At 41.4% G+C, this 24,605-nt stretch overlaps 1 protein-coding gene across 1 annotated transcript in view; it reads left to right on the top strand.

Moving 5' to 3' along the window:
• The window catches only part of adgrb2 (adhesion G protein-coupled receptor B2), a 170,297-nt gene that overhangs the window by 106,235 nt on the left and 39,457 nt on the right, over positions 1–24,605 (top strand). Inside the window, exons 15-20 of the mRNA XM_039605297.1 lie at positions 3,325–3,451; positions 13,590–13,693; positions 14,063–14,165; positions 14,622–14,772; positions 19,084–19,153; positions 20,611–20,677. Of these exons, the coding sequence (XP_039461231.1) occupies positions 3,325–3,451; positions 13,590–13,693; positions 14,063–14,165; positions 14,622–14,772; positions 19,084–19,153; positions 20,611–20,677 (622 nt within the window). The remainder of the gene's footprint in view (positions 1–3,324; positions 3,452–13,589; positions 13,694–14,062; positions 14,166–14,621; positions 14,773–19,083; positions 19,154–20,610; positions 20,678–24,605) is intronic.

The following is a 24,605-nucleotide window of genomic DNA, read 5'->3' as shown; positions in this document are numbered from 1 at the left end:
CATGATTAACAATTAACCCATCTGGAGCGCAGACTGAGTCAAAATCCCTGAAATGTCTCTGTCAATGCATTTTGGGCATTTTGTCCAAAGTTTGTTTATTCTGCGCTCCAGATGGGTTAAAAATTTGAATCGCGTTAACGCCGTGTTAACGCCACATTAACGCTGTATTAACGCTGACAGTCCTAAGTTTGGGGGGAAATTAGTTCATCCATGTCTGGTCTGACGATTGTTGGTTGGAAAATTTTTACATATCGCCCAGCCTTACTCTGTGATGCCTGATAGTCAATTGTGTATCCTTTTTGTTGGACAACAGCCTGCAGTCATTTGCTCTCTCTCCAGATGTGATGGTCTTCAGTTCAGCCCACAGATTGTCATTGATTCAAGTCAGGGCTTTGCCTAGGCCAGTCAATAACATTCTCTTTGGCCTTCTGGAGGTAGTTCTTCATCAGAGTTATTGTTGTGTTGGAAGACAAAGCAACAACAGACTTAGGTTTGCTGCCGACTACTAGAGGTTTACTTTCAAAATCTTCACATTTCCTTCTTTATTTACGATTCCTTCCACTTTTACCAGATTCCCACTTCAAGACGCACTGAAGCGTCCCCACAACATAATACTCCCACCTGTTCTGTTTTGGGTTTTACACCTCTTCCCTCTTTCTCCAACACAGTATGCAGTAGTTTAGTCTAGTTTATTCTCATCTGAACAAAGGATGTGCTTCCAGTTTGCATAACCCTTCTTCAGCTTGTACTTGGCATCCTTCAGTCTGGCTTGAAGTGGCGTTTTTCCTGGTCTGAGACTTCAAAGTCCATTCCTGTTCATGGTCCTACTGATTTTTGAGACCGCAGTTCCCGGCTTGACTAAGTCATTCACTCATGTCTTGGCAGTTCTGTTGTTTTTGGACACATCTCACTAGTTTTCTGTCTAGAGTCTGTGAAATCTTTCACTTCCTACCTCTGCCAGGCTTGTTCTGTACTGTGTGGCTCTCTTTGAACTTCTTGATGATACTTCTCACTACAGTTCTTGAAACACTGTGATAACTTTGTGTTTCCGTCTCCTGCTTTGTGAGCATCAACAATTCTTTTTATTAAGTCTATACTGATAAATTTAGTTTTTCTCAAGTGGCAGCTCAAACCCTTGCTTACGTTTTTGTACTGTGTGGAAAAAGTTTTAACTTCATTTAACTTGATTTTACAAGCTTTGAGCATTACAAAGATAAAGCACATTATTGCAGCAGTGGTTTGTGCTACGGGTGAATAAAAAGGTCCGTTTTTCAGGGGGATGATAACATTGACCCATTGACAATAATTCTGTTATTGTTTGCAAGTAGAAATAATGTTATATTAAAAAAACATGGGGAAATGTTTACAAAACTTTAAGTTTCACAAGGGGATAATAATTTTATTCTAAACTATAGATTTCTGCATATTTAATAACTTTCAAATATATAGGCTGTATATATAAATCCTAATAAACAGATGTCCTGAAACAGCCAGCACTTTATTAAATTTTCTCTCCATCCACTGCTGAGGGTACTCAATGCTATTAGCTTGGAATGAGGTAATTAAGTTCTTCACTAAAGCAGTAGAGAAAGAACAGCATACCTCTCCAGTTGTGTGTAATCTTTCCTCCTACTCCATAAATGTTTATAGAACAAAATGAGCAGCACAAGTTTGTGTTGTTTGCTAACTAACAAAATGATTTTCAAAAAAGAGACATTCTAAATTGGTTTCTAAATTGGTAGCAATTTGTTACCGTGATAAAGATATCAAGTACAGAGTGTTTTCTTTCACACAGATCAGTCGCTAGGTACGTTTTCATCACCTTAAATCCCTGCTGGGAAGCATTTGTTCTCACATAGATCCCCTTCTTCTCCTGCTAAAGATCCTCGTTTTGAAACTGGCAACTATTACCACAGAAACAGGGTTTGTCTTTAGCTTCAAATAATTGATTTTTTTTTCTTTTTCAAGCAGGCCACTGCTGCCTGAAATCAAACCCGAGTCTCTTGTGGTCAGATTGTTGTGCCTACGTGCTACAACAAAAGTATTTACTTTGGAAAGATGTTTGTCAGATATCTGTGCAAAAAGTTTTTGAGGCTTTGGTGAAAGAAAAAAAAAAACATACACCTACTCCATATATTTGCATGCTACATTGAATATAGCCTGTGAAGTATTTCACTATAACCTAAAATATTCATGACAAATCATGAAAGTTTAGCAAACTTTCATGGTGTTTCAAATCTTAAGGTGACATTTCTAAAAGTTTTATACTCACTTAATCTGCTTTATCGCGATTGTTCGCCTGCGGCCTGATCGGACTGGATTAACAATGAAACTGAACACATTTTAACTGTCATCAGCTCAGATGTTTCTACTTTAAATCCTGGACGTTGCCACACCCACTTCAAAACACTGAGAAAGGTACAGAGGAGAAAAAGAAACAAAAATATTTCTCACTGACACATTACTTGCTCCTTCTTTTGCTGTAAGTCATGAAGCTGGCCTTCTTGACCCCATTAGAACATCTCTATGGCTTTCACCTGTCCTGGCAACTAAAATAAAAGTATATCCAGGGTTAATCGTAAGGTTAATGTGCAGTGTGAACTCTCAGGGTAATTAGTTCACTTCTTATTGATTGACCTCCACACTCGACCTTCTGTTGGGAGCTTTTATAGAAAAGTGAAAGGGTGGGAAGGAGGGAGGGAACGGGGGGCCAAAAAGGACGGTAAAGATCCGGAGCAATAAAGCGTTGAAGGTTCTATTGTACGAGATTCTGGCCGCTTGCTTCCTTTGCAGTAATGTGCTAGGTGTCAAAGCAATTGACCATTTAGTTCCACATAAGCCCCATACACCATTTAGGCCTCACTGGTTTTTGTTAACTTTTCGCCGATGCAATCCTTTTCATTTTTCCCCCAGACTCTAAGGGCATTCTTCCATGTAAAGGGAGATGGGATAGATAAAAGGAAAAAAGAAAAAAAAAAGGATGAACAAAGACGTGAAAGAAAGTGTTTAGGTTGCTGAACACGGAGAAGGACAAGTGGGGCGATGCTGTAAAGGAGTAAAAGAGCATGGTGGTGCCCGAGTGCCGATCGCTGAATGTTAAACGTATATGCCGTGAATGGTTGAGCTCGGGGAGCTCGGTGGGGAAGAACGAGTCCGTTAAAACTTTCCGTCCCCTTTTGAGCTACAACCTCCTGTATCCATGTGTAGTCATGTGACAGTTTTTTTTGTATGTGTCTCACAGTCACTGTTTATGTCCCATGTGCCACCTCCCCACACCCTCTCTACCAACACCCCCCACCAACCCACCCTTCTCTCCACCTCCAGGGAAGCTGGCGCAGAAAACTGGGGCACAGAAGGCTGCCAAACGCTCGCATCAACCGCTGTCCATACCAAATGCCTGTGCAGCAGAATATCCACCTACGCCGTGTTAGCGCAGCAAGCTAAAGACCCGGTGAGTCACCAATGCAAAGCCTGATGTACTCTGTGGGACTTTGGGGTGTTAACGAGGCAACTACTACCAGGAGGAGAGGGTGCTCAGGTCAGTGAGCTGATGATTTTCTGTACACCGACTCCACTATCCCCGTCAGACATATCACCGAGAACTAAGTCTCTTAAGTCATTTATTGAGTTAACAGAAGGATACGGATGGGTGAGGCTGGCATGACTAGCAGAGCTTTATGTGAGATGTCTTACTTTATAACAATGAGCGCAGCCTGAGTGGAGCTGTCAGTTTTAAAACTGTGACACAGTACTGTATAAATGGCTATTTTGATCACTGTGTGTTTGTCTAATTATATGTTGACTGGCTGTCATTCTTCCCATTACGCAACTTTGTTTTTTTTGTTTGTTTGTTTGTTTTTGAGCTTAAACTTGATCAAGGTCGGGCTCTTTTTAGTCCCGTGTGATGTGAGAGAGGCGAGGCGACGGGAGGAAGAAAGAGATTTTATTGTGTCTCTGTGTGATTTTTTTTTTGCCTGGAGCACATAACGTGTGCCTCTATAAATAGTTCACGTGGCTCACAGTGTGTGTTTGACGTGATGAAAGAGGGCTTTTTAGCATTTAAGGGTAATGCACATTCTGATTCACTGACCTGTTCTCCTGCCCTAATGGTCATCTAAATACCCGATCACCTTCCTCGTAGATCCACCCAAAGGACCCTAATTCTCTCACCGCGTAACACCTCACACTACCCCCCTATTTATTTTACACCTTTGCTCCAAAACACACCAAATCTAGTTCATTATTTTTACCCATTTTCTTGCTTCCCTTATTCCTTTTAGCTGTTTTTTTTTACCTGTGAATCTCTTGTAAGACCCCCCATCACTTCTTTTTTTCCCCTTTTCACCTTGTTAACATTTCCAGTTTTCATTCTCACTTTATGCCACAGCTCTGACCCCTAAACTGTGGTCACAAAATGCTCCCCCTTGGCTTTGGCTCTTAATTTGCCTCTCTGCTTACTTGTACTCAAAGCCCACGAGAAGACCGGTTGCTTTAAATATTCAAAGGAGCAGAAGGAGATGAAGTTTGGGTACATTTTTGTCACACATTAAAATCTCTTTTGTGATTCTCTCTTTTAATGGTTAGTTCTCTAGTAAGCGCTGGAGAGTAACTGTGTGTGTCACAGAAATGGAAAGTGATTGTAAGGAACAGAGGATTTGGGGGGTGGAGGAAATGTTCAACCAAACAGAAAAGGTAGCCTGGTCTCGGCTTGCAGACAGCTTAGGGAGAGAGAGAGAGAGAGGGCCAGAGAGATGGAAAGTGGATGTTTTCTGCACTCACTTGTAATGCATTAACAACCAGCATTGCAGAGATAAAGAGCTGTGCACTTATGTGGCCCTGTTCGGCGTAACGCATTGCTTCTGTATTGTGCTCACTGATGCCGTGCATTTACCCTTTGCTTTTTTTCTTTTTTTAAAATGCATTTCCATCAGCTCATTGTTTAGCTGCCAGGCCATCAGCTTTACTGTTTACAGCAATGGCAGGTCAGTGTTTCCCACAAAAAAGCTCTCAAAAAACCGTGCTGTACTTTACCTGCATGGCATTTGTCAGCAGAAGAAGATCAAAAATTGGGAACAAAAAAAAAACTGGAATTCATCACTACCCCTACCTGGTCGCACCAAAAAGGAGCAAATACAGTTAAAAGAGTATGAATATTGGAGGTAAGTTTCTTATACATCCCCCTGGCTAATGTTACACCCAAAGTTGTAATTACATCAGTTTTGCTTCTTTAATAAATCCCTTTTTTTTTCTTTTAATAGCAAATATTACCGCATACCAAATGTGCCTCTGCTGCCATTGCTCTAAAGAAAAATTAAGTTAGAGGCAGAATATTGTAGTGAGTTGCAGCATATTATAAATGCTTCAGTCTCAAGGAAAAAGAAGGGGGGGAAAAGGGTTTCATGGTTGCCGCACTCATTGAAAACTGAGAAATGAGAACATCTAATTGAGTTTATCTAAGCTGAATGCATTTTTAGTCTTCTTAACAGCATAGTTACAAGAATCCCACTGTTGGGTAGCATCTAGTTGCCAGTGCAGACACGGCGTTGAAAAACTCCTGTCACAGTCACATTCACTTCTGTCTCTTGTTATCCCCAACCTTGGATGAAGCCGTGCAAGTGACAGCTGTCTTGAACGTTTCCTGAGACGGATCAAGTCATTTAATCCGCGAACATGGATAAGCCAAGTTGACAGTAGTGACACTGATTGGCGACGCAAGTTTTAGATGACCTCCCTGTTTTAAAGGAAGGACTCAGTAAATTGCGTAAACCTGAGATAATCGGCTGGTTTGTAAGCCTCAAGATTTTCGTGTCCTGCTTTAGGATTTATTATTATTGTTATTCCCTTCTGTTCTATTTCCCCCTTCTTTTTTATTAACTGTAAAGAGGGTCAAAATAAGGTGATGGCCTTCAGGTAAGCAACCGCAGTTATTCATTATTTTTGTACCTCAGAGCTTGAATTACTTCACAGGGGTCTGGAAGCCATTTCAGACCCCAGGGAAACATTAACTTCCCATAATATGGAAAACACAATAGCTTTGACCCATAAGCCGAACGGGTCATTCCGGCCACTGTTTCTGGTTCCTGCGACTCCTCTTCCAGCCATACAGTATTGACTTTTCCCTCGCCACACAGCAAGCAGGTCGACCGAGTTGAGTGAAAGAGGGCTAGGAGAGGGGGGAAACAAAAAAAACCACATTGACTTTTTTTTACATTTGTGACATCTGTGAAGAGTGTGGTAGTCATTAGTGATTCATCAGTCAGCCCCCAGTACTGCCATTTAGACCCAGTGCACAGGACCAGAAGGTGTGGGTTAGTGTTTTTGTGTCAATGGCTCTCAGTCAGGAGCTGTTGCTGCTGGTGCTGAGTGCACTTTGTTGCTTTAGGGTGCTCCAGAGTTAGCTTTTTACTGCAGTGGAGATTGGGTTGTGTAAAAAGAAGAGAGAGAGTCAAATTGAATTTGGCAATAAATAAAAAAAGAAAGAAAGAAAGAAAGAAAGAAAGAAAGAAAGAAAGAAAGAAAGAAAGAAAGAAACAGCCACATTCAGACATGCAAACACACTGATATATGCGTAGTGGTATGCATTTAAAAACACTTAACATGCACACAAGCCTGCATGCATGCATGTAGGTCTGGGCGAATGAAAACGCGCACACAGATGCTCAACACACACACAGACAAAGATGCACTCATATGCTCTGTCCAGGCTGTGTGGCTGTTGGAGCAGTGCTGAGTATCAGCAGCCCAGCTCTGACAGCTTATCCTGGGCTACGGCGCGAGGGACAAGGGGGGCTGAGGATTAACCTCCATGTTTAATAGAAAAGGGAGGCAGCGGGAGGGGGGGTGGGGGGTAGGTGGAGGGATTTAGAAGCAGTAGTGCCATTACAGGCCGTTTACAGTGGAGTGAGGGATAGCCAGTTAATCCTGTTTACTTTCTATAGCCTCTGAGATTTCCGTGTGTGTATGTGTGTGTCCTGCGTGTTTGAGTGTCTATAGAGACCTTTCGCTATCAGACACGAGACAGAGGTTTTTGTTTTTGTTTTTTTTAACTTTAGCGACACAGATAAGCGAGAAAGAGAGAGGGAGGGTAGGAGGATTTGATTGAGTTAGGTCATGAAGGAATACTAAAAGACCAAGCCACTTAATTCTTAAAATGACTCCAGTGGGAACACAAACCCCACGGATACGTCTGGACTCTTTGCCTGCGCAGAGCTCACGGAGATCACGGGATTTGGAGCTGAGGGAGGTACTGGCTTTATAAAAGTCAGTTTAACATTTTGCACCTCCAGTCAATAATGTGACTTCCATGTTTTTTTCCCTTCGTATTTGTCAGCCCATAAAGCCGGTGCTCAAGTTGTGTTGACATTAAAGCTAATAGCAGCTCTCCAAACTTGTATTCAAATACACTGAGCTTGCCTAAGCAGGCATCCAGAAATATGAATGGACAAGAGAGGTCAGCGGTTCACAACAGCACCTGAGACTTTGGTTTAGTCAGCACAGATGAGCGCACAAGCAAACACACTCGACTTGAGCAAGGAGGAGAAACAGAAAGAGGGGGAAAGGGATTTTCTCATTTTCTTTAACTTATTTATGAGCCAATTACTGAATCAAAGTAAGTCGCTCCAAATAACAATATCCGAACTGATGTCTTTCTGCTGTAAAGGATTTCTCAGAGCTTCTTCTACCTGCCACGCTAACTGCATTTGGCCCAATCATTCTTATGAAATGATTGGCTTTGCGTGAGATAAATCGAGTCTTTTTCGTCTGTTATCATCAGTGCTTGAGGCACCTAATCAGAATGGAAACATTTCAGAGCAGTACCTATTATTTAGACTAATAATGGCCACCGTGCTTGATTTGACTGTGGAAAAGACGATAGGGATGACTGGAAGTGCTTCAAGGTGGCGACTCATATTTTAACTTATTATAATTTAACTGGCAGCAGTGTTTGGAGAGAAAACAAGGCCTGACCTAGACCAAGCGAGACTGCAAGGTTACGGTATGCAAATACGTCGCACTTGTCAGATGTAATTAAAGGATGAGGGGGCGCTAAAATTTATGAGGGACTCGGCATAGAATTGCATTAAAATCTTTTAATCCTTTGTCATATTAATGAAGGGTTAGCCAAGTGACAGCGATGACACAGGAAATTATGAATAAACAGGTGTAATGATTTAGTTGCGTGTTTGTCTAAAGATGCATAATGGCTGAGCATGGGCAGGGCAAAGACTTGTTAATTAGATATTCAAAACTGAGTGGAAAGTGTGTGTTTTTCTTAATATAATTAGAGGGTCAGAATGTGTTGGAGGCATTGGTTTTGACTGAATTTTTTAAATGTGAAATACAAATATGGTCCACAAGATCCCTTGAGGAAAAAATGTGTCTTGGTGCAACTGGCTTTTTGTTTGCCCGTTATCTTGAAGGCCTTTCATTTTCTTGCTTGTGTTCTGCATTTTGCATCAACAAACATCACAAACCTTGAACATTATGCAAAAACGGCAACACGTAAGGAAAAGGCTTCGCTTTATGACACGGCATCAGCACTTCAAGCTCAAGCAGGCTTTTGGTTTCTCTCGAGGCAACTGAAGTCAGAGTCAGTTAAGTTGAAACCTCGAGGGTTTGCAAAAATAAAAAAAAAAGACTCAATTTGAAGTATTTTGCAGTCAGTATGTAACTAGTGCTATGGCAGCAAAACAGGCAACTGAGCTGCAGGATTGCTAGATTAGCAAAAGAGTTTTACCTTGTCTGTAGTGGCACAGTGTGCCTGGGTGTACTGTTGAGTTTGTATGTACCTGGGTGGGAATAAAAGGGACAAGTGACTGCCTTGAATTGAAAATGTCATTTTTTCCCCACTTTTCACAAGGGGCTTAGCATTTTCAGACCCTACATGGGAGGACTGTGAGACACACTGCAAAAATATCAATGCTGTAAGTGGTAATGAATACTCAATATGTTCTCATTAACAAATAATAAATGTGCACATATTGATTATTGATTTTGCTGCAGTACATCCACTATAGGGAGAATGAATGGATAGCTTAAGCCTGTTTCCTGCCGTCACTCAATAGTTTTTCTTCCCAAAATGAAACATGATTTTAAATTTCAAAATCAGGCGATAATTAACTGTTGCTAGAACGAATTTAACCATCTTGTATTATATTACATTTAATATAAGCAGAACTATTATAGACAAACTATTATAGACAAACATAGACAAACGATTATGTCACCTGCAAGACACTTGTAGTAATTAATTTCCATGTTAGTAAGATATGTAGTGAAGGAAATTTATAGATGGGCACCAAACACTAATGTGTTCAGTGTCACTGAGCATGAAATATAGCTTTTGTCGCCCTTTGAAGATCAGGGTCTGGCTGCTGTGCTAGGGTCAGCTTGCACTCAGCTTCATCATCTCTCCGGGCTCTTGGCTAGTTTTCTGTTAGCACGTTTGTCTCTGTGTAGATGCTAGGGCTGTTTGATACTGCAGATTTTGGTATTGATCCGATACAGAGTAAATACAGGGCCAGTATAAAGGCAGCTTTTGTAGAGGCGAGCATTGTGTCATCATTAGCCACTAAGTCACTGTGATTTTTGCTCTCCACTACAATTAGTTAAGAGGACAAAAGCTTTTCATGTATTCTGGAGATGTGAATGTGCCTGCCTCTAAAGTACTTGGCTCAACTTCTGTTCTTTAAATGTGCTATGCTATAAATAAAATAAAATTGACAGCCAACACAAAAAGGTTCAGTCATTTTTCATTATGCATGTTTGAAGGATATTTCTTTATTTCTAAGAAGAAAACACTTTTGTTTAACACACGTCAGTGGGCTGCATACTGAACTTAGAGGACAGGAACAAAGTATTGATCCCACTGCACTAGTATTGATCTGATACCAATATCAGTGGTGGTATCAATGCTATCATTATTCAGATCAGTCTGCTCAGCTCTAGCAGGTGCTTGCGAGGATGTTCTTTTTCTTTCCATATGCCCAGCTTGTAGATTGTATCTGAAAACTGTAACGTAATCACTGTGTTTACTGCAGTACTGAAAAGCTTAATCTGATCATGTTACTTTGGAATTCAACACTAGGAACACACATACAGTTAAGTGAAATTTTTGTAATAAATACTGGATAAATTCTTCCGTTTGCTGGTGCCCTTCGTCTCTGACCACCATACTCATGGAAATGGACTGCCATCTTTGTAGGAATTTTCTAATTTTACTGTCCACTTATAGAGCACAGTTCATATAGTTATTAATTCTGTGCACTTTAAGCACTTCACCAACCAGCTGCAGTATGTGTACAATGATACTAAACAGAAGTTCTCTAATCAGTCATAGATGACAAATGTAGTCTTCCTAAGTTCAATATTCACGTTTTTCTTCCAGTTGTAAGAACAGTTAATGGAAAACAGGCCTTTTGGTGCAGGTGGACATGGAAAGCCACTAGTGAGGAGCAAGTCTGAAGGTAGGGGGGAGGAAAAAAATAGGGGAAGAATGAGAGCCAAAGAGAGGGAGATGAAGTGAGGGAGTGGGTGGTAGCAAGATAGGTAGGAGGGGGTGGGGAGGAGGAGTGAGAGGAGATAAGTAGGTTAAACTTCCTGAGCTCAAAATAGCTATCTTCTCCATCACATGGTAGCCAATCTGCCCAGGGGAGCCTGGCCATATACAGCAGAGCCTCAGCGCACTCACTCTTTCTAATCTGCACTCTGTTTTATTCTCTTACGCACAAAACACAGGCACACATCTCCTCCGACTGCATCAAAATATCACTATATCTATCTGGGGCAGGGCATCTGTGTGAGCCAGTAGCCTCGGGCCCGATGTGTTACGTTTAGTGTTTTTGAGCGTGTCTGTTTGTGTGGGCGTTTCCTCTTTTCATTTCCCCTTATTGTAGCATCCTTCCATATTATGAAATAAACCCTTAATCTCATCACACACCTAACCGCCACCAATTTAGACAATTCTGTTAGACAAATTGACACGATGAAGAGTTCAGGGACAGTTTGAGGGGTTTATATAGAGCACACTTACAAATGGGAGAATCGTTCATTTTACATTAGTTCACATTAGTTTTCTAGAAGAGGCTCATTTAAGACAGGGAATCAAAAACTGAGAGGGAAAAAAGGTGATCCTGCAGACTTGTTTTAAGTGTGTGTGCCTGTGTGCGTGCATGCGCTTGTCTGCTTGTCATTCCCCATGCATCGCCCTGTGTTTGATCTGTCAGACCTCAAAAAACACAAGTGCCTGTGTATCCTTTGACCTTCCATTCTTCGTAGTATCAAACACAGTGAGTCTCTGTTGCCTCTCGCTCTCCTTCTAGGCCCTTCCCTTTTTCCTAGAACAGATGCTTGTCATATGCCCTCTTTGTCTTTTTTTTTGTGGATCTCGCCTTTCCTATGAGGCAGTTTTGATTATGTTTCACCTCCATTCCCCTCCCAGTGTGTTTGTGTGTGTGCTGTATTGGTATTCCAGCCTATTCCGCTTTCCTCTGGAGAAATTGGCTTCCTTTGATGGGCCAGGGGAAAAAACCACTAAAAGACAAGCTTTGACTTTCTTGCTTTTTCGGTCTCCCTATCTATTTCGCTCACCTCCTACTCTTTGCTTTTACTTACGTGTCCTTAGCTCTTCCTACTCCATCTCCCTCTCTAAATTTCTCTCTTACTCGTTCTTTTCATGTTGGATTCTCCTCTCCTTTCTGATGGGAATAAAGAAGTCTTCGTCTTATGCTTCCGTCTATTCAGATCAAGTCGAATACACACACAGGCACACGCAGCTTAAACACTTACCTTCAATTACTTAGCCCATCTGCCTGGATGTGCCTATGTGTGCAAGTATGCGCTTTATTTGCAGTAAAAGACACCTTGTGCCACGGGTACGTACAGTGATAAATCTTCGGGATGAAAGGGAAGGATAGTCGCTACGGGGGGTAAATTGAGGTAAATTGTGTGATTGAGAACTTAAAAGCGGGCCAAACATCAAGCCCATTTGGGACGCGGCGGGGTGCATGCTTTCCATGCGGCTTCATTTGTCTGTTCCTCATGCTTTCAAAGGCACACCTCAGGAGCAGAGGTACGCTGTACATCATGACCTAAATCACTTAATTATGCGCTGTGGTCTCGTACTTTTACCCTCGCGCATAAGAAATCATCAAATGAGTGTAAAATTGGTGCACAGCAAGTGTAAACTGAGTGTTTGTCAAAGCTGTATCATACAGCGTAAGCTCTGTGTCTTGGCAGCATTGGTCAGTCATCATAGAAACAGTTCATTCTAGTGGTTTGAAGGAAGAGTCATATTTTAATCTGCAGTCATTTACACTTGGTGGAATAGCTCTGTTCTGGTACCTCACTACCTTTTAACTCCCCAGGATAGAACAGAGCAGGCATCAGTAACAACAGGTTGATTAATTAACAGCTTTAAAGGCAGAGCTGAGGCGGAGGTGGGTTGTAAAGCAGCTTGCAGATGTGCTGAAACTGTGGACAGGCTAAAGCAGCTTAAACACAGCAACAAGCCTCAGAGAGAGTGGGTTTGTAGAAAGGAAAAAGCAGAGTCATCAGCACATGTGGGATGGTATACATTAATTCAGGGGTGTCCAACGTAAGGCCGGGAGGCCAGAATTGGCCTGACAAAGACTCCAATATGGCCCACTGAAAGGCTTTGGGAAATGTGAAGGAATGCATATAGATTCCTATTGATAAAGATTAATTATACTATTCATACCATTCATATGACAACAAATAGTTAACTAATAAATAATTAGATAACTAACTAACTGAATAACGAGTAACTATTATATCTAATATAGAATTTTTTCTACTACAGGGAAAAAAGAACATTATTATAATTACAGCACAATCTGGACAATGAGCTAACAGAAGCGTTTCTGTAATTTTACACATTTATCAATGTTGAAAATTGAGACGCATAGTTGAAATTGCATGTCTTTTTCTTGTGATAAGACATGCCAGCGATTGAATGTTTAATTAAATGTCTTTGCACTGATATAAAAGGGAGTTTAGTGTTTACTTTGACATCCCTGCATTAAGTGATATTTAAGGAGAGTGCTCAGCTTTTTGTAGCCTGCCTAAACTAACACTAAGCCTCATTAAACTGATGCTGTAAATTTAATGCAAGGATTAGTTGGTCCTGCAAAAGATGCTGTAGGTGAGCTTTATTTTTTAATTTTGTTTCAGTTAATTATATTTCCTCAGTGGCTCCTGATTATCATGTCGTTGGTGGATATTTAAAGCAGAAAAGCGGCAACAATTACGTTATCTGGTGTTTAATGATGGTCACAGAGCTCGCTTTCATAGACATGTTAGCATTATAAAATGTCGATGTCACAGTTGATACAACTTCAGTGGCATTAGTGCCATCATCATTAATCAGTCAGCTTGGGTATGTTTCCTACCAACTGGAACCTCGATAACAAGACCAGCACGTTCAAGTTCAAACAGATATATACTGAGATGTGCTTTGTTGACAAGATACTGTTGATACAGGTACATGTCTCTTGTAATGCCTTGCAACTGCACTGAAGTATCCATCTCTCTCTCTCTCTCCTGTTTCTGTTCTTTCCTCCCGCTATTAGGACATGGGTCCTACCAGCATGCCCTCTGTGCCCCTTATGGTGGGGTGCGGCATCTCCTGCACCGCTCTGCTCATCCTGCTGCTAATATATGCTGCCTTCTGGAGGTGAGAGCACACACACACACATACACACACACTGAGAGACACATTTGATAGAGTAATGGCAGTGTCAGTATTCATACATCAACTGTGCTCACAGTGTTCATTTTCTCACTAGCAAAGTCTCTTTTGTGTCTGTCATTTGCTTTGCCAAAAACTCCAATGAGGCCTAATAAGGAACAAATGGTTCAACTACGGTGGGGGGGAGGTGGTGATTAGTTTGTATTTTGATTACACGCAGCAGATGGCAAACTCAAGCTAATGTCTCTGCAATGTCCAGAAAGTCACTGTTCAGTCCATCAGTCTGTCATTAATGCTTACCGCACATGCCTGTCATTTCTCCCTCTTTCCCGTCTCTCGTTTCTCTGCTTTTAGGTATATCCGGTCGGAGAGATCGATCATCTTGGTGAATTTTTGCCTCTCCATCCTGGCCTCCAATTTATTAATTCTGGTCGGACAATCACAAACGCTTAGCAAGGTATTGCCTTTCTGCTCTTTGAGTTACACGTGAATTTTCACAGGAAGTCTAGTCCATATGCTTGTGATTCCAATAATAGTGCTTGTGACTAAGCCTCCATTGCCTAGAAACAAAACTGCCAAAAACCACCAGGGTTCAGAAGTAGACAAAGTTCATACAGTGGAGTTCTCAAAGCAGGCATTCTAAGTCCTCTGACTAAGCAAGGCTGAACTGTGTGGTGGTCAGTATCGATCAACCACACAGCAGTGCCAGGTTGAACTCGTGTTCTTCCACTCAGTATTTTTGCCTTTGTCCTTTCTATTTTGCGGAGGTTTCATATTCCCCTGCCAAGCCCTAAAAGATGATTCGTGACGTCTCCTCTTAAGAACGTTTTGTTTGTTTGTTTGTTTGTTGAAATAGCACCTCTCCGTGTGTTGTAATCCCTTGTCTCTCTCGATAACTTTCTTTATTCACTAGGGCCTCTGTACTGTGACTGCTGCCTTCCTGCATTTCTTCTTCTTGGCGTCCTTCTGCTGGGTGCTGACTGAGGCGTGGCAGTCCTACCTGGCGGTCATTGGCAAAATGAGGTCACGACTCATTCGCAAGCGGTTTCTGTGCCTCGGCTGGGGTGAGTCCACACAGTATCACACGCTTTAAAACAATGTGCAGTGCTGTTGTGGTCCTAAAGCTCGGTCACCACATAGTGGATGAAAAAAATTAATAGAGCCTACCTGAATGTTTAGCAATATGCTAAACTAGTGTAGCTTTCACAGTAGTTGCCATAGATATACAAGTCTGTCGCATTTTCTTTGTGCCATCATCTCTTGGTTCCTGGCATGCACTGTACCAGAGTGATTCTCACACACAGACACAGCCCATGTCACTGATCTGTGGTAATAAAACCGACTCACTTTCCTCCATAATTACAGTTTCATTTCCAAACTCTGCCTGTTTGAACAGAGAAGCTAAAGGGGCCACATTCTTTGCTGATCTGACATTATTACAGCTACCTTTTCACTCAGACAGGGAGCACGAGCTGCTTTCACTGACAGAAAAATATATTTTGGGCTTTAAGGTTGTTTTTTTTCTGATAGGAGAAGGCGGGACAAGATAGTATGAGTTAAAAATGTGATCATAAATTTACCTGAAATTTGGGCTAAGATTGTAATAGCCCTTTGCATGCATGACCCCTGAAATTATTCCTGTTGAGTTTTCTCACGTGATATTGCTCGACATTTGTACGCCATATTGGTTGCTAGGGGGGAAAAAAATGTATATTTCCTGGATGTCATTGGTTCCTCCTGGGTAAAATTGGTTGCCTATAGTGACAGGTGTGTTGCTAGGGATAAATGGGGGTCACTGACCAGTGTGTAGGCCTGTGTGACTGGGGCATGAACAATTATTTTCCCAGCAACTGCCATCAACCTCCAGCAACCACAATTTTTTCCCTAACCACAGGTGGTTGCCAGATGGTCACTGACCAGCATCTAAGCTTGTGTGATTAGGGCACTGTGCACTTCATTCTACTTTTTTATTGTGATTGTCACATGTCCAAAAGACAAGTTAATATCACATGGTTGACAATCACATGTCTGCAAAACCTCAAAAGATAAGATTCTCATTTCCAGCACACAGAGCATCCTTTTTTTTCAAAATGCTGCTCTGCTAATCTGCATCTTTGATTCATTCTGTCGTTTTGTTGCTGTTTCTTGTCTGTTTAATTGCAACTGTAGATACATTTAGCCGGTGAAGCTCGCTTCTCTTCATCGCAGTCTTTCTCGCTTCTTAAATGATAGTTCAAGTTGTCAAAACAATATGTGAAATCATTCACAACATGTTGTTACTTGCGCACAGCAGAAAAAACGTTTCTCATTCATTGTTAGCGCTTGCGATTGTTTTATCACATCTCGCCAAATCAAAGCCCAATTGTCTACAATTTGAACAATTACTGCTTTCTGTGTCTTTGTGATCAAAATAGATAACGCGTCTTCACAGCTGAACAGTTTCTCTTTTCTTTTTTTCGCCTCTTTCTAAAGTATGTTGGAATTATTTCAGTGTATAAACCATCATACACTCCATGCAGAAAAGTCTCTAAAATTATGTAAATCTGCCAAGCAAAGTCACACGTTTTTGGCAAACTCATTTAAAGAATCTGAGTAGTAGTTCCAGCAACTTGAGAACGTGGAGGATCCTGATCAGATAAACATGTTACAAGGTCAACCGTGTGCCGAATGAAGACGACAATTACCAAATGCTCCATCGTGTTTGCTGGAGATATAGGCATCTTCAAACTGGGCTGCTTTGATGCAAAGTTGTTGTCAGTTATACTCAGAATAATACTAGTCTGGCTCACGAGGCTTTCAGTGTCAGTAGTAGAAACCTGTTTGGAAATCAGCAGCTGGGGGAGTCTGTCTGTCTTTCTGACAGAACATCTAAACATTTCGACCACCTTAGTTTTTCACAGTGTCAGAGGAACTTTTTATTTTGAAGGCTGTTTCGGTGACTTGTTCACTGACTTAAACATTTTTTTTTTCATCACACGAATTCAAGGTTTTGTGTAAGAAACAGTCTTTTGCAGCTGTGTTTAATTGCATTCCTGCATTTATGATCTGCTTTGGGAAGTGCATCTTCCCTCCTTAGAACTTTACCACCTGATATAAAGAACAATGTACCAAAGCACTTTGGAAACACCGTAACAGCTACTTGTTAATAATGACCAGCTGAGTCTTTAACTTACTAGAGATTCAATGCCTTCAATGAACCCCCAAAAGTGTTTTGTTTTTTTAAGCCGACCAACTAGAAAGTCACTGGATTGGAAGTGTTTGAAAAGCAACAACCGTCCATCTTCATTTAATGTTAAAGTTATCGAAAAGTCACTTTTTTGTTCACGAGTCCAACACTGCACGACTGTACACACGAAGCACATTTGATTACGCTGAGTGCACAAACACAGTGACTTCATTAATTCTCCCCTGACTCCCCTCCATAAGCATTAATATGTATTGCTATGCGCTTATTTGTCGTTGCCATGACTTTCCCAGAAATCTGAACACTTTGACCGGCGCGTTTGCGAATTCCAGCGAAGAAAGCACACCGTTTGTTTCAAAATGCAGAATGCATGAATTATCATATCCAATATAATGGTGGCATTCACTACACTTTGCTGATAATAAAGGTGTCTGCCGTTTCTTTTACCGAAAACATCCACTATCCTCGAATGCCAGAGGATTGTCAGCGTGGCAAATGAAGACCCTTTCATGAATTGGATTCTGATTGAGGCACTCTTGTGTGACATGCATTGGTGATGGAGAGCAGCAGGACAGGCTTATTTTACATGAAAATGTAACAGCTTATTATGCCATAGTGTTGAAATTGTTGGCTGTATTATGCTTAACAATCTTCATTTGCTCCGTTCTAATTTATATCCCATTTTTCTTCACCGTATGCCGTCATTTGCTGCTTCATTTCCCAAAAGGCATTCATTACAGCTTTCTACTGTAATTTTATCTAACTCAGCCAAAGCCCCATGTATAAGCTGTCTCATGCATACACATTCTCAAAGGGTGTCACTCTTTACAGGTAAACTCTCTCCTCTCCGCCTGTAAGTCTATGTCACTTTTTTTTTCCACCTCTGTTTGTGCGCATGTCACTCTATTATGCTGTGACCTAGACGACCTGATAACTCAACAGACAGCAGGGATGTTAGGTGGGATGTTAATCAAAACATATGATAACATCTGCACAACCCTAGCAAGATGAGCAGTGAGATAGCACCAAAAAAAAATAAAAAATCACAGCCCCCACACCCATTTCATTTCACTTGATATTGATCCCACAGGTCTAATCTGCCAAGTCACTGATGCCCTAACTTGATACAGAGCGAAATGTATATGCTGTGCAGTCACAGAACGCGAGGAAGGCTCCGGGCACACGGCGGGGGCGCGTGCCAGCTGTTCAATTATCCGACACACTTGCAGATGCACACAGAAAGCGTGAAACAGTCGAGCACAGTGGAGAGGATCAAACCGCTTATCCTCCTCTCGTCCATTTCCCAATTTTCTTCCCCAAATTATGTGATTGAAATCGGTTGCCATGGCAACGGGAGATTTCGGGGCGGGACTGGATCTGCGTTAGATTAGCAGCAGACCGTGTAAGCCTGAAGTGTAGGTGCGCGGTTTGCCGTCCTACATAGAGTTAAATGCTAGATTGATGATGTTGACTAATTGAAACTTCGCTGGTTAGTGGATCGGCCTGGCTCTCCACCATCTTATTTGTTAATGTTAATGTGACTTTTTCTAATTGCTTTTCATTTGCAGCCATAATCGCAGCTTTGTTAATTACATGAATATTTCAGAGCCAAGCTCATTACAGGGCCCGGCATATTTCCTTCTTTTTCTGGCACGCATTCTGCAACACTCGGTCTCACTCTCTTTCCTTCTCATTTGTGCGCAGACACACACACATACACACACACACACACACACACACACACACGCACACACAAATCACTTGATTTAGCTAATTATTGTATGACTTATTGACCACTCCTAGTTATATCTCGCATTTTTACAAACTGCCTCTAAGTCTCATATGCTCAAGTACTCCTGGTGCTGCTTGCACACACCCACACTGTGTGTTTTGGGTCACCTATGACTAAAATAACTTCCATCTATCTAAGCCCAGTTTTCATGCTTGTAGCTAGACCTCGTGTCAGGAAGTACAGAGTGCTGGGGTTACCTATAGAGCACCCAGTCACTTTGAATCATATATTCATATTACACTCTATTGCATGGCTGCTTAGCATTTTAATGAAAGGAGCCGTATAGAGTTGTTCATACTGGGAAATCTTATTGGGCCGACATGCTTCATCGTCCCCACTAAGGCTCTCTTTTATCTTTTGTCTCACACTTTTAATCTTTCTCTCCGTGTCTGTCTGTAGGTCTTCCAGCCCTTGTTGTAGCAGTGTCAGTGGGTTTCACCAGAGCGAGAGGTTACGGCACAGCCAGCTAGTGAGTATTGCTTCCAGACCTCCTGACTTTGTCTCAGTGCATGTGAATGTCATCACTAAATACCAGCTTCAACCATGCATTTCTGTGAGCTAGAGGTAGAGTACCATTCATTGGGCTCATTGCTGATGATTCAAAACATGCAAGTGTTTCCTCCCCTGAGGTGTTCAAACTAAAGTTTATTTTATAGGCGAGTATTTTATGTATTTGGGTTATTCAGTCAAAGCACTCCATGTGTGTTATAAACAGCTGAGTGTGTAAACCCCAAATCTATTGTTTTACATCAACAGTCATCATCAGTTACTATAGTATATTTCTTTCTTCTGTGCCACAGGAGGACAGTTGCCTGTCCCAGCATGCACTATGTGCAATATGCAACACATCTTAGCTGCTTATTCATTGGGCATGATATAATATTGACAGTCCTGTTCACTGCAGGTTCACATTAACCCTCTGAAAATGAGCTCTGAGCCAAAAAGCAGGTTAAATAAAACATATTTACATGTCATGTGTGAAAACCTTAATCGTCCAAAACTAATCAGCTAATTGGCTTTTGATTTTTGTGGTTCTGTTAATGTTTGATATTATAGCAATGGCTCCATATCCAGCAACTCCACCGCTGAAAAAACAATTAAAGATTTTGATTTCAGAGTTTTTAAATTTGCTCATAAATTAAGAAACCTATTCCAGCTCAGGGCCAAATCGCTTGTTTCTGTCATTCAAGTGAGAAACTAATAGTTTTAAGGTCCTTCAATATAAAATTAATCTCCTCGCTGTCAAGTGTGAGCGCAAAATGACCTTTAAGGCATTTCAATAACCACGTCAAACAGGTAAAGCATGATTTGAATGTTTTGTTCAAGAATATGAAAATCCAAGTCAGCTAGGCTGACCTTTAAGCAAAATGCACACAAAAAAGCTTTATTACATACCCAGTCAATAAAAATGCATCTTAAAAAGGTTTATTTCCTTGTATTTTACTTAACATATCATTAATGTGAGGGCTTTGTGGAGTTTTTGGTGTTTTTTTTTTTTTCATCTTAAGCTTTCTCTTTATTGAGCTGTAATTAAGATGACAGAGGGGTTTCCGCGTGCTCTGATGACATTACTGGAGGACACATTTAAACTCATTAAGTCTCACTAGCTTGCAAAAACCAAATAAAATTTCCAGTTTGAGGATATGTTTTAGGTAATGTACATAATAAATTTGCTCAGCACTGAGGGCATTATTTACAGAAAGAGGCACTTAACCACACATTGAAAGGCTTTATCCCTCACCAAGGAAATTTGGAGTTAATGTGATACTTAATTGAATGTCTACTTGTTTTTGTTAAGGACTTGGCACTCACAGTAAGTGAAATGTGAGACCGGAATCTGGCGACGTGATATTTTACATGCTGTGATTTTACTGTGTTTATGCACTTTTTAACACCTCTCCTTTTTTCTTTTTTTTCCTCTATTAGTTGCTGGCTATCGTTGGAAGGCGGTCTGCTTTATGCCTTTGTTGGGCCAGCTGCTGTCATTGTATTGGTGAGTCTGTCCAATGTACCTGCTTCAGTTCAGTTCAGTTTTAGTTATATAGCACCAAATCACAACAATGGTTGCCTCAAGGCACTTTATACTGCAAGATAAACACCCTACAATAATAGAGAAAAATCAAACAACCAGACGTTCCCCTGTGAGCAAGCAATAAGCGACAGCGGGAAGGAAAAACTCCCTTTTAACAGGAGCAGAAAACCAGGGTCAGGGAGAGGGGCAGCCATCTGTTGTGAGCAGTTGGAGATGGGACAAAATCCACACTGGAAGAGATTCAGAGTTTAGTAATAGTTAGGGCTGCACGATTAATCGTTAAAAAAATCGCGATCTCGATTCATACTTATGTGCGATCTCATTTCCAAATGACAACGATTTAAAAAAAAAAAAAAAAAAAAAAACGACGACGATTGTACCGCATTTTGATCCGGGACGTAATCTGCATGAAAACAAGCGCTCCCTCTTCCTGCTCAACAAATGACAAGGGCGGAGCCTTATACCACGTGATACAGAAGCTGTGCCGTGATGCTCAAATTGGCAGGGAAAAAACAACGGAGAACACGTCAGGGATGACGAGAAAGTGACAGGAGAAAATCCGTCCTGGTCAACCAGCCAAACATCAATAACGGGAACCTTATACAGCGCTTCCCTATACACGTCGAACTCCCGCAGGCACAAAGAAATTACGGAGGCTATTACTTATCACCTGACCAAAGATATATCAACACTGTGCAAAACGAGGGATTTAGGAAAATGATCAACACCCTAGACCAGGGGTCCCCAATCTCGGTCCACGAGGGCCGGTGTCCCTGCAGGTTTTCGATGTGTCCTTGATCCATCACAGCTGATTTAAATGGATAAATTACCTTCTCAACATGTCTTGAAGTTCTCCAGAGGCCTGGTAATGATCTAATCATGTGATTCAGGTGTGTTGACCCAGGGTGAGATCTAAAACCTGCAGGGACACCGGCCCTCGTGGACTGAGATTGGAGACCCCTGCCCTAGACAAACGCTTCACAGTGCCGTCCCGCAACTATTTTTCTATTGTTGCATTACCTGCTCTATACACGCAGTGTCGAGCAACGGTGGAGACGGATTTACAAGCAGTACAACATTTTGCGGCAACCACAAAATGTGAGGCATTTATTTTTTTTATGTTTATTTATTGTTTTTATGTTCAGTTTCAACTGTTACGAAGTTGATGTGCAGTTAATAAGTGCAATAAATATTTATATTGGAAAAGAAAATCGTGAGAGAATCGTGATCTCAATTCTAAGCAAAAAAATCGTGATTCTCATTTTATGCAAAATCGTGCAGCCCTAGTAATAGTGTATAAACGGTGGTCTATAAACACATATAGAATTAAAAAAAGGGTAAATGAACACTCAGTGCATCTCGGGAAGCCATCAGGAGCCTTGGCCTATTGCAGCGTGACTAAGGGAGGATTCAGGTTCCATCCACGTGACGAAGTTCCCTTCCTCTCGGCCAGCCGGCCTCTCTCTGTGGTCACACGGCACAAATATTCTCCAAATATTTTTGCAAAGTTAGCCTCCAAGCTTGGGGCATTAAAGCAAATGCATGTTGACCTCTGAGGGTTTTCCTCACTCGCACATGCACATGTAAGCATACACACCCAGGGTGTACACGACACAATGATGAGCTGAGCGCTTTGATCGCTGAGTCTAAAATGTCAGCCCAGAAAAAAATAAAAACATATTCTAGCTGACAAGAGCTGCCGGCAATGCAGCGCAAGAGTGGACCTCCATCGCAGTTCTAGCCCCGAATCTCTCACTGTTATATGCATTTTCAAAGCGTAGGGCACTGTAGCCAATGTTTTAATATGGTCCAAAAGTGTTTTCAGATCTAAATATGCGACTAACTGGTGTTCCACAGAACGTAATAATGTGCGCTTTCTTCATTTTTGCCAGTTGCCATAAAGCAGACGGTTTTATGTTGAAGTAAATATACTTCTGTGTTGTACTACAGCAAAACTGAGTGCATTGATTGCATCTCAGAGGCATTTTAATCATCTGCTTTTGTGTGCTGCTGTATGTGGCTCAGCTAATTTCTCCTAAATGGATCCCTGGGTAGATATTGCCACCACTAAGCTTAATAAGCCTGTATGGGGCATTAAAGTTTGGTAATTGCTGCCACTGGCGTTGCTGTTGTGTGTGTCCGTTTATAGCTTCTTTTCCTCTGTTGTTTGCACATGTACCATACAGTACACGTCAGAAAGGAAACATGGATCAGACAGCACAGGTGTGCTGAGTGATATGCATGATTTTGAAGTAAATCCCTGACAAGCAAACAGCAGTTAGACAGTTTCTGCAAGCTGCAGTTTGAGGCACAAGGGAATACAGGATTATGTGGTGCTGAATATTCATCTTTATGTTAATCTAGTGTCTTGCAATGCCACTGTTATTATTTAAAGGTTACTTAGTCTGAAAGTGAATGCAAAACAGTAATAAATCGCATTCCTTTAATTGAAAATATTAAATAGTGTTTGTACACTTGTATAAACACTATAAATACTCGCGAGGCTGCTGCTTTATTTAAAAAAATGCAAAATGCATGACTCTAAAAAAGCGTATTTGAATAAGTTATAAGATGAAATGAAAGTTAAACATTCAAGTTTCGAAAGTTGGAGCAGTTTCATAAAACCCACCAACTGTATTGCTTAAAGTTATTTTGCAGTGCCTAGTATGTCTTGGTGTGCTTCCAGCTTTTCTCCTCCACAATGTCAAAGTACGCTCCACACCCCAGCTGCTACGTGGTACCTGGCCCCCTGGTGTTGTTGCTGGGGCCGCACTCTAACAAACAGCTGTAATGAGAGTAGGGCGTTGGGCAGAGAAACACAGACCTTCCCACAGGACTCTTCTCTAATTAATGAACCTGGCCTTGGGCAAATAGCTGAGCAGGATGGTGCTGACTCACAGGGCCTGGGCCAGACATGACTGGCATGACAATGGTGCTCTCACAGTCTGGCACGTTGTAGGTAGTTGTCAGTAGCACACGCGAGACTGAAAGAGATCAGAGAAAGAGATTTTTTTTTTTAATGAATTGTAAATGCCACATGTACCATACTGACGATCCACCAAATGCTCTGTCTGGTTTGGTGATGTGCAGTACAGGAGCTCCACTGGGGACTGTGCTGTCTCCATTTCTGTTCACCTTGTACACCTCAGACTCAGTACAACTCCAGGTCATGCCACATACGCAAATACTCTTGACAGTTCTAGTGTTTGGATATATTAGTGATGGGTAGGAGGAGACGTACAGAGCGCTAGTGGATGTTTTTGTGGAGCGATGTGGCAGAAGTCATCTGCTTCTGAATGTGAATGAGACCAGAGAGACGGCGATCGACTCCAGAGGGACGAGGACCGCAACACAGCTTTGTCTGTGATGGCATATGATATTAATGTGGTGGAGGAGTACCCAGTACCTGGGCATCCACAGTGACAACAGACTGAACTGGAAGACCAAACAGAAGCTGTATACTAAAGAAATGGGATGAGCAGGCTCTTTTTCCTGAGGAACCTGAGATCCATCAATGTGTGCAGTAAAATGACGGAAACTTTCAATCACTCAGTTGTGGCGAGCACAGTGTACTTTGCTGTGGTCTGCTGGGGGAGCAGCATCGGAGCTGGAGACACCAACAGACTGACTAAACTGATCAGGAAGGCTCTGTGATTGACTGTATATGTTTAAATCACTACACACTCTATAATTCAATATATCTGTCATGCAAAGTGTCATCTACCAGATAATGACATATTATTATTATTTTTATTATTATTATTATTAGCAGTAGTAGTATTAGTATTATTATTATCATTATCATCATATGCAATGAAAGGAAATATGAGTATTTCACATTTCATTTATAAGAATTGGGATTTTAGCTGAAATTAGGCTTCTGCAAAGG

Source organism: Oreochromis aureus, linkage group 22 (genome assembly GCF_013358895.1).
Source record: "Oreochromis aureus strain Israel breed Guangdong linkage group 22, ZZ_aureus, whole genome shotgun sequence".
Classification (NCBI taxonomy): Eukaryota; Metazoa; Chordata; class Actinopteri; order Cichliformes; family Cichlidae; genus Oreochromis; species Oreochromis aureus.
This window is presented reverse-complemented; position numbering and strand designations above follow the sequence as displayed.